Genomic DNA, 11,250 nt, shown 5'->3' with positions numbered 1-11,250 from the left:
TTCTTTTGGCCTCCTAGTGCATGTTGTCGTGTGAGCGGCTGGGATTAGAAGCAGGCGGCTCATGTGACCATCTCAGCTGGTTTTGTGTGATTGTAGCAGCGATGGTGGAGATGTTGGCTTCAGCCAGGACACTGGTGTTGGTGCATGTTTGCTCGAAACGTCACTTATCAATAAATCCTTTCAAACAGGATCTTCTTGGTGTGCAGGATCTTGTTTTCGTTCCTGTTTTTGGATCCAGCACCCACTGACGGATGAGCATGTCTTTTTTTATATATTTTATTAAGATTTACAGGTCAGACATAAGATCTAAGATCACCCAGCCTCTGTCCCACTTCCTCTTCTAAAATCTGACCCTTTAAAAGAAGCACCTTCTTTAAGGACTGAGTCCCCGGGTCTTATAGTTGAGGTATATTGTAGCTTCATGTAGAGGTGAGTAACTTCCTCCTCTGGCTCTGAACCAGGCATGCTTTGCATCTGACGTAGCTGTGTGAAGTAGCTGTTGTGGAAAAATCAGTCCTGACGTGTCTTTCTCGAGCGAGGGAACAAGCAAACAGTGCAGATTTAAAAAAAAAAAAAAAAAAACAACAGCTCCAGTGTCTGTCACAAAGCTCTAAGACTTGTTTTAAATCTACTTTCTTGAAATCCTCCTCCTCTCCTCCTCTTTCTTGTTGATGTTGAATTTCACACGTTTAAAGCAAACACCTCTGAAATAAGACAAACCTGACTGACAGGAAGCTCCACACATTCTCACCTCCTCTGATGATGTGTGCGCCTAGCAGCAGCTTCCTGACCTCCGTGCCCTCTATCTTAGCAGAGAGGAACAATTTACAAAATGGGTTCTGTGCTTTTTTGGCAGCTGCCTGAGAGTTGTGTTTTTTCCTTCTCGCTCTCTCTCTCTGCTGAGATAAGGGGATTTAAAAACACACTCTAACATCCCCGTGAAAGAACTGCCAATCTGTTCCCAGGTAATCAGAGAGAAACAGAGCTGTGCTGCAGCCGCCGAGCAGCCGACCCCCCCGGTGATGCGTTCAGAAACATGGGGGGGTTAGCAGGACAGGCTGCACATGCTGACTGTGATTGAGTTTCTGATACACTAACCTGAAATACACGAGAGGCTTAAGCATTATTTGTATGCTTTTTTCCGTCGTGGCTTCGCTCTAGTGGTTTTAAAATCCATCGTATACAATTTGCAATCCCTCATTTGGCATCATGTCGGTGTGTGTATATGACGCCGCCAGACGCACAAAACTTGAACCATCTGCTGCTGCAGCTGTAATCATGAGTGTGTTCATCGTGGAGGCTGGGGCGGCCCAGATGGAGGCGCAGGACTCCAGGATGAGATGCACAGCAAGAGAACGCTTCAGGGGTGGCAAAAGATAAACATGTCATTGCTCGGGAGTAAGTAGAGACACCTGATCGTGGTAAAATGATGAGGATCTGATTCAACTCCTGGAGGGAAAGTGTTGCAGACTCATTTTTGAAATGTTGTCACAGTCTCAAAGTGAAAGTATATTTTCTAGCGGATGTTTGTGTGTGAAAATATCTGAAGCTCAGCTCATGATTAAACTTAAACATCTGACTTCTAATCACAGAACAACAGAGTGAAAATAATAACTGTCCTGCAACGTGTGAATCAGTCTCTCTGCTCTGAATCTGCTGGACGCCTCGCCTTCATGCTTCCTTCTCGTTTCTTTTTCCTCTTGAAGAAATCCCTCACACGTCTGTCATGTGTGATATACTCAGAAGCAAACAGCCAGGAATTGTCTCGTCTGTGTGTTTTTATTCTGTCGATCGAGGTTGAAATCGGCCGTGATGTTTCAGAGGCCAAGTGCAGAAATGCAAATCAAAAACGATAAAGATTGTTTTGACATTGCAAAAGGTAGAAAGTGCAGCTGTTCGTGTGAAAATGTAGGGAGTTAAGGATCAAATGTGTGGGAAAAACAAACACAGCAGAGTAGAGACACCTGAACTCTTTATTAAGAGCTGTAAGGAAAGTTTATTTCTGTCGCACATTTCAACAACAAGGCAATTCAAAGTGTTTCACACAACATCAAAAGCATCATGACAGAGGAAAAAAAAGAAAATTTAAAAATCACTAAAACAAAAAATTAGAAAAACCATTTGGACATTCCTTGGCATTTTTACTAACTCCTTCATATCCCAGATTTGAAGGAATCACGTGAGATTTTCCCTGAATCCTGAAAACGTCTTGACAGGATGCACATTTTTACTGTTGTATGCAAAACCTCCAACTGTTGGATAATCATAAAAACAGTTATCACAGTAAAGTAAGGCCTTTTTCATGAAGGACTTCCTGAATTTTCTAGAAGACTTCAGGCAGACTGTCTCTGAAATCTTCCTGATTTGCACCTCACTGCAGGAGACTTTCCATGTCGGACAGAAAGGGGGGGTCTCGGGAGGAAAGACAATGACTAATATAGAGACAAACCTTTAGAGTTCAAAGCTATGACGACTGTGTTGGCTTTTATATCAGGTGCTACAGGTGATTTGACATATTGAAATTGTCAACAAATGAATGGTACAACCGGTCGCCTCATATGTCATCATAATCGACCTCTTGCTTCACATCTACTCACCCTGACTCCTCACAGACATTTTTCCTGGGGGGCTGGTCTAGGTGAAGTCGTGCTGAAAAGATCGGTTCACTCATGCAGCTCATCCTGAAACATTCTGGTAAATTTTCAGGAGTTTTGAGCATGTGTGAAAGCAACATATGCTTCCCTCGCTGCAGGGGATGTTTGAAATATTGAGGGAAAAGAAGTGTGTCTGTGCTTCACTCATGTTCCTCCGTCTTAATCGCAGGCATCAGGCGGGTCCGCCAACTGGCCGAGAACACCCGATACTTCAGGGCCAGACTGAAGGAGATGGGCTTCATCATCTACGGCAATGACGACTCCCCTGTGGTTCCCATCCTGCTCTACATGCCCGGAAAAGTTGTGTGAGTACACGTCAAGAAAAAAGCCTTTCACTGTGACAGGAAGAAAGATTGTCAGGATATTTATTCTGCAGCTATACTCTCCCTGGTTCTGTGCAGGCTGTGTCAGTTTGGACTGAGACCACATAAGAAAAAAACATCAGGTTTTGATCAGGTCCAGCAGGAGCAGCAAATGCATAAATCAGAAGGGGCTCTCATATATTTCCCAAAGTAGCTTCTGATTTGTCATTACTCCGTTTTCATTGACGTTAATGGTGGTTTAAGAAAAAGTAGAATTTAACTCGTCTTGTCCAAGCGGCAACCTCCGGTCTTGAAAAGTGAAGCCGATGCTGAAGTGTAAAATCCTGCAGTTCCTGAAGTGTCCACTAGAGGCTGGCTGCAGAAGAACAGGAAGTCACATACACACCCATTCTAAAAAGCCTGTTTTTACAGCAGAGATGAACATGTTTACAGCCTGGTTCAAAAAACCAAATAGGTGTGATTAGCTCATGTCTGGATGGACACACACTGTACGGGGGGTGAATGTTTTGATGACTCATCAGTTTTGATTTGATGAAGGATAAGAGTTATTCACAATAAGGCGTGTAGCTGACCTGATTGACAGGTGGGCGCGGTGTAACGGTTTGTCAGGAGGTTTAAAACCCGCCTCAGCTCCAGCTCTCAGCCTGTCGTTATGTTGACTGAAAGTTAGACTGAGACAGCATTTCCAGCATGGAGACCGCCATCGAGGGGACTCCAGCGCCCCCTGCAGGGACAGACGGAGGACGCCACTCAGGCTTCAAACCTTCATATTTACAGTCTGTGGTCTTGTCCTTTTTTTGACCCTTGGAGGTTGTTTCCACTTTTCAGCTGCATAGCAGCCTCCAGTTGGACACTTTAATGTTTATCTTTACAATTAATAAATTCCCTTCTCTTCCTTTCTCTTTTGTTACCGGATGTTTTCTCGTCTTGGTACAATTGGTATAAATTGTACGGGAGGTGGGACAGATGTAACAAATATTTCAGGTCATGTGCATTTTTGTAAGCTGCTACTGGAGGCTTAGAATTTCCCCTTGGATCATTTAATTATCCTTCTATCGTTCTATAACAGTGAGGTCCTTCACTCGTACCAATGACCTCTGAAATATGCTAAACGGCTGCATCAAATTAAAGTAACATTTGGAGCATATTTAAGATTTTTGATTCCTCCAAACTGTCCACCGGAGCTTCTTCACCTCTAAATCAAAAGTCATCAGACACATGCTGCTTCCAGTTTCTCCTACATCCTCAGTAACGTGCTCGTCTTAATTTACGGCGCTCTGCAGACATGATCACAAATCATTCGTACCACACATCGCAGAAACATCGTGAGGACTTTTGAGGGTTTGAAGGAGCAGAATTCCTCCTGGCTTTTTTAAAATAACGAGGTTTTAGTGGAGAACGCTTCCTCATTCTGAGGCGGACGGTGTGGCGGGGTCACTGAATGGAAATGGAATGTCCCGTTTTATTTAAAGGCCTGTTTGTGTTTCTGTGCAGGGCTTTCTCTCGCGAGATGCTGGCGAGAAAAATTGGCGTCGTCGTGGTCGGCTTTCCTGCCACTCCGATCACAGAGGCCCGAGCTCGCTTCTGTCTGTCTGCAGGCCACACTAAAGCCATGCTGGACCAGGTACACACACACACACACACACACACTCACACACACACACTAAAGCTTCACGGGTATCGACGTGTTCTGAGACGTCTCCTCCGCCCTCAGGTGCTGCACCATCTCAACGAGGTCGGGGACGCTTTCTGCCTGAAGTTCTCACGGCGGAGATACCCGTCCTGGGCCGAACTCCAGAATGAGAAGAAGTCTGAGCCGAGCAGCTGATGTGACCTACCTTTGACCTCTTTGATTCACAATGTCAAACCCGAGAGTCTGAGCGTCCTCGCCCACGCACGACGGAGAGGAACAGCGTGTGTTTGTCACAGCGGAGGAGGAGGAGCCACATGATTGGCTGCTGATTTTTATGAAACACTGTGATTCTCCTCTGAACATGCAGGACCTCCGACTATACTGCTGAATATTTGTGAACTCAAACATGAAATTGTTGCACAAGAATCGCTTCCTAGGTCTTAAAGTCGATTAAATTATCTGATATATTTTATATGACGCGTTTTTATATAGAAAATAAATCACATGCTGTCACATTTTAAGAGTTTAGATCCTCTGTGCTCGCATCATGACTTGTGGAACATTTCAGTCCAAAGAGCCGACTCGTTATTCTTTTTAACTCGTATCTATGTTGACACACTGGAACCTTTTTTTTTTTTTGTTGACGCTTTATTTAATTTGAGTGAAAGTTTTTAAAACCTGACGACACGTTCTGAAAAAGTTGTGCACGTCTTTTAAGAGTTGTTTGTAAGGAGTCTCCTTTGATTTGCCTTCATGAAGAAGTTCTTATTTTTTATGCAAAATGGCCGTCGTGGTTAGAAATGGTCCCCTCTGGTGCGGTGAGAAAGGGTGTGAGGATTTTTATTGTTGTTTGTTTTTTTAATAAAACAAAGAAACTGGAATGAAAGCATCATGAATGTGTTTTCTAACAGGAAGGTGGATTAGATATGTAAAAAAACAGGATTTCTAAAAGTCCTGATTATTCGTAAACGTCTCAGCTGAACTGAAAACTTACCGCCTGTGAGGGTGAGTCCTCGTCCTCCTTTACCAACCGTTTTTCAGAAAAAATTTGAATCCTGCAAACGGACATTTCACAATGATTCTGGGATTCTCCAATGTTTTATTATGTGGGATTTGTTCTTAGTTGACACCATAGCTTTCAATTATTTGGGGGGGAGCCGCTTAATCAATATGGCGGTTCCAAGATGGCAGCCATGTGAAATGGCTAAGTGGCAATATGTCCAACCGCCTTGGAACCAAGGAAAATGATGTAATACATTACCAAAATGAACACGTGTTTGATCTTGGCACAAATAATCATCTAGTGGTATTTTAATGCATTCCTTGACCCAGAAAATGTTTATATTGATACCAAGATTGACTTTCTAAGTGGCTTGGAAGACATATTGGCACTTAGCGATTTCACGTGGACGCCATCTTGGAACTGCCATCTTGATGAAGTGGCTCCCCCCCCACCCCCCCTAAAATTGAAATTATTTATCATTAAGACATTTTTTTCTCACTCAGCTGCTTATTCTCCAGAGACTCGTGTTATCAAATGGGATACCTCAGGGAGGTATTCTTGGACCACTTTTGTTTTCATTTTATCTGCTACCACTAACAAAATCAAAGCTATTTTTTATGCTGAATATATTATATTTTACATATCTGTCTCAGAAACACAAGGGTATACAAGCGATTTCACATGGACGCCATCTTGGAACCTCCATCTTGATGAAGTGGCTCCCCCCCCAGAACTTATGAACACTGAAGAGCTCTCTCTGGGTCCGGTTCATTTGATCAAACGTGTGTGTACTTCATGTGTTACTTGAGTACGGTCCGCGGGAGATGTGAACGCAATCGTGCTCAAGCATGATTTTCTGATATTTTAATATATTCATGTAAAGCTTAGAATGAGCAGATCTGAAATGTTAGAATAGTTGATGTACTTGCTAAAGGAGTAAACATGCTATCAGTTAAAAGAGTGTGAAAATAAACACTGCCTGGAGGATCCTGCGGAGACTGAATGATTCCTCCTCTGAACAGAAGTTATGAAAAGTGTTGGCAGACTTGGACCTGAGGAAACAATCAGATCTGTTTCCACCCTCAACGTTTAGATTGTTACATTTCATTGTAATGCCCTCGGTATGACGCAGCAGTAAATCATGACCTCGCTGTAGCTCATTCATCATTCAGCATTCAGCGCTCTGACAGGCAGCCACATCTGAACAACCCCTGCGAAGAGCAACAAAGGTGTTACGGCTTGTTTTGTGGTGAGACTGTTCGAATTCACCGCGTCTTAACAGCTTAATTGTTGATGTTTTAAAGACCTGCTGTTCCTTTTCACACACACACACACACACACACACACTGCGCAACAGTTGTGAAGGTAAGCACGCCGAGTATGCAGCACCTGAGCCAACAGAAACCTAACCTAGCAATTAGCGCTGAACTGTGAATTCTCGTGGTATGGGGTAATCATTTGATGAACACAGGAAGGATTCTACATGGATGATAAATGTGTTTGCACAATGTGTCAGATCGGGTCTAGTCTACACTTGTTCGCCCTCGGGACCTTAGCATGTTTGTGTGTTTTCCTCCCCATAAACAATAGTGATAACATTTTACAAGTTGGATTTGAATCAGAATAAGCAATCCTCTGGAGAAACATGCACAAGGAGCTGCACTCATAGCACCAGACGGAAGAAAAAAACTGCTTTCCCCCTAAAGGAGAGAAGCCTTGAAATATATGCTGTATATACTGGATGACTTTGTTCTGTAACATCTGGCTCCTATAGCCAGAAACAATAGAAAACAGTTTGGTTAATCCTCAAATCTGTGATGTCATACCAAAGTATTGCTCCATAAAGATGTAGAGGAGACGGAGACGGGGAAAGGTGGCCTCAAATGTTGAGTTGGGGGTGCACAGCGTTCCTCGGGATGTCTGTTATTAATTTGTGTTTACTTTCACCTTTAGTCTAAATGTGAACGTTGTTAAATTTTATAAAGAAGACAGATGTGTGGAAGGAGAAACTCAAAAGCATGAATTCATTCTCATAACTCACAGGAACAGGATGAATGAACAAAACTCAGCTGTGAATATGCACGGAGACATTTTGATGTGTTTAAAGGTCCAATCAGTGAAATGATAAAGTGAGCTTACTATATGATCAGACATTAAGGAAACATGCAGCAGCCAGTATGTCCTCCTTCTAACTTTAGATTCTGCTCCTGAATGCTCTGGATTTGTTTGGACCAGAGAAGGTAGGTGCTTTTAAGGCGTCCCCTCGGTTTGTCAGATATGAGAGCAGTTATCAGGTCAACAGGTGTTGCAGCGATGGAAGCGGTCAAGAGAAGTGGTTCAGATAGAAGTGATTGTACCCGACCTAAAAAGCCTCTGCATGTTTCTAATAAGCTCCACGAGCAGAAACGTGCTCAAACTAGGATCAATATTGGAGATGCTTTTGAAAAATGGAGAGAGGTTAGAACACAGAAAGGTTTACAGACCCATGCAGAGCTGGATAAACACTGAAGCTTCAGAGTCCACCACATGGTGACCTGAGTGAGCATCCACTATAGAGAGGAGGGGGGGAGACAGCTCTCTATAATGTTTAGAATCTGGACTGCAGTACCCATTTTAAACACTAGGTGTCAGAGTTACATACTGCTCCTTTAAGTTAGTTTTTTAATACTCGGTTACACCGACAGGCGCCCCTGATCCACTATCGGAGGTAGTAACTCAGGCGTAATGAGGGGGACACTGTGATGATGTTGAGTTTTGGAGCCGCCATGGCGGTACAGAGCATGTGTGTGTGCATGCCTGAGTGTGTGTGTATGTGAAGCTCCTGCTATTTATTTACACAACACCGTAAAGCCATGTTAAACCACACTGGGACACCGATATTCTTCTGTTGCAGTTGCAAAAAGGAAAATGGCGTCATGACGGCAGAACTTCATTACAACGCTGCTGTGAAATAGATATCTGTAAATGACTAAAGAGACCACACCCCCAATTTGTCATGAATAAAGTAATGATGAAAAGAAGAGGCCAAACCTTTTAATTACCAGGAAGTAAAAGTGTTTATTTCTGCTGTAAAGTTGAACATTTTAGCATGGAACCAAATGAGGATTGCCTCACTTTTTAACCAGCCTCAAGTGGCCATTTGAGGAACTGCAGTTTTTGTGCATCTAGTTTTCTACAGTTTTCAGATCCAAACCTGCAAATGAAACATAGTGAGATGAATGTATAAGAACTGACTGTGAGTCCAGATGGGAAACATGTGACTTGTCAAACTTCCCTTCACTCTCGTCTAACTGCCCCAGGTTTCAGCAGAAGTGGCAAATGGTCTCTGCTGGCATTCAAAACATCTGTGCGAGCAGACTACTGCTGGTGAAGCCCCCAGAGACCTGCCTGCCTGCCTGCACCAGCCTCTTTTGAACTGCAGATCCAAATACACTGCACTTATTGGAATGGCATGTAGCCTCTATTCTGAAGGGGGATCCTCTGCTACGCCTTTGATGTCCTCCACTGTGTCCAGAGCCGGCGAGCCGCTCTCTCTCTGTGCTCTCTGTTTTACATTTAGAAGGAGAGGTTTATGTTCTGGAGGGTGACTTTTGAAGCGAAACAGACAAAGAGCAGATTAGCATGGTACAGCTACTTTGTGTATTCAGTTGGTCAGATCGTTGTTCAACGGAAAAGTACAATGAAGGTAGATAGATAGAGAGATAGATACTTTATTGATCCCGAGGGAAATTCAAAGTATATGCAAAGCAGATGTAACATATTCAAGGAAAGGTGCAATATTTTCCACATAAATATATCATAAATCCAGTGTCTCCTGTGTAAATGTGTCTCTGAGTCCTGACTGTCTACAATGAGGGAGAAGCTCGAGTCCCGCTGGCTGTGTTGTTGTCAGAGCCGTGTTTACATGGACGGGACGGCCGGCTCCTCCCCTTGTGTATAAAAGCTGTTTTAGTCAAGAACTAGAGAGAAGAAGAACATACTCACTGATTATTTGGATGTTAGTAAGAGTTTTTAGATCACGTTCATTCCAATGAAGCTACAAGCTAACTAAAGAGCGCTAACATTAGCATGCTAACACAACAATGCAGGACACAGGTGATTATACTGTATTATACTTTAGCCAAGGACTATTTTGTCCACCGCTTGCGCTTGACTCATTTATGGAGAGTGCTTGGAGGTGTGTCTCTGGAGGAGAGCGGAGGCTTTAGTATGGAGGAGGTGTGGCCAAACAGCAGTTTGTTTTGGTTTCATGCTGGTGCTCAAGGATGACATCTACTGGATTAAAAAGTTGCACCTTCTTCCTTTACCAGAAAGTGTAATAAAAAGGCCAATGTGTGACCGTGTTTTTGCTCATATTTATCATTAAGACATTTTTTTCTCACTCAGTAGTGCTGTTTATTTTCCACAGACTCGTGTTATAAAATGGGATACCTCAGGGAAGTATTCTTGGACCTCTTTGTTTTCATTTTATCTGCGTCCACTAACAAACATGAGTGCACTTCACAAAATCAAAGCTATTTTTTATGCTGAAGATATTATATTTGACATATCTGTCTCACTAAGAAACACAAGGGTATACAAGCTCTCATTGGTTTTCTCAAGTCTGGAAATTTGTTTGGTAGCTGGAGAGGTGCCGGTTCACTTCCTGAGCACTGCCGAGGTACCCTTGAGCATGCACATAGGATCCTGTTGGTGCATGTGTGTATTTCAGCCTGTGTGTGTGTAGTATGCCCCAATAACAGAGTGTAATAATTGAATTTCCCCTCGCGGGATTAATGAAGTATATCGCCTTCTGAAAACATATTTTCATGCAGAGTTTAGAGTCGCTTCAATAGTCCAACAAAAAGGAAAAACTTTCAGAATTGCATAACATATGCTTATTGTTTCATCTAATTGTTATCATTAAGTGTGGAAGGAGGCAAAACCATGCAAACTCTCACATACAAGTAAAATATCAGCATGTTTGATCAAGTTTCCACAGCCTTTCAAACCATATTCAGGTCAAAATTGAACCAGGTAATTTGATCCTGTTCATCATCTCCTGTAACATTTTGGTCCCACTTGTGCAAACACTGAATCTCTGACTTCAAAGGTGATGATATGAGCTGCTCGGTCTCTGCCGTGCCTCTGACTTCACTGAACTGTCATCCCACGCTGAAGCTGCAGCAGCATCCTCGCCTGCCTGGTGCGTAATTTGACACAGCTCTCTGTCCTTTGAAGCGGACAATAAAGAGCCTGGCGTGGGCTAATCACATTACGCACCATTTGTCTTGTTTAAACGGAGTGTTACCGCACCTTCCGTAGCAGCTTTTTAACCACAGACTGAGAGGCTGCTGCTGGGAGAGGCAGACCTCCTGTGGCGCGCCTCCGGGTGTCTTCCTCTGCGCTACGACGCGCCTGTGTGCACGGTGCGCCTCCCGGGACCACCGAGGTTACTTCAGGTTATTGCAGGGGGGGTCCCTTATGTGTCCATAAAGAGACATTTTTTGCAATAATAGAAGCGTGTACGGATGGCTTAACGTCATCCGTGGTGTAAGCCGACTTTAATTGTTTATTTACATGCATATCTGACATAATGTTCTAGAAGATAGTTTAAAGGTTTGGGGGTTTAAACATTTTTCTGTTTGGCCCTGTGAC

The 11,250-nt window shown here is 43.3% G+C and overlaps 1 protein-coding gene across 1 annotated transcript in view; it reads left to right on the top strand.

Annotated features, from left to right (window-relative positions):
* sptlc3 (serine palmitoyltransferase, long chain base subunit 3) overlaps positions 1 to 6,600 on the top strand; it is a 37,388-nt gene extending 30,788 nt beyond the window's left edge. The window contains exons 10-12 of the mRNA XM_020655597.3: positions 2,824 to 2,959; positions 4,472 to 4,601; positions 4,692 to 6,600. Of these exons, the coding sequence (XP_020511253.2) occupies positions 2,824 to 2,959; positions 4,472 to 4,601; positions 4,692 to 4,805 (380 nt within the window). The 3' untranslated portion in view covers positions 4,806 to 6,600. The remainder of the gene's footprint in view (positions 1 to 2,823; positions 2,960 to 4,471; positions 4,602 to 4,691) is intronic.
* The last annotated feature ends 4,650 nt before the right edge of the window (positions 6,601 to 11,250 follow it).

The sequence above is a fragment of the Labrus bergylta genome, chromosome 10 (assembly GCF_963930695.1).
Source record: "Labrus bergylta chromosome 10, fLabBer1.1, whole genome shotgun sequence".
Classification (NCBI taxonomy): Eukaryota; Metazoa; Chordata; class Actinopteri; order Labriformes; family Labridae; genus Labrus; species Labrus bergylta.
Note: the sequence above shows the minus strand (reverse complement) of the source record. Positions and strands in the feature narration are given on the sequence as shown.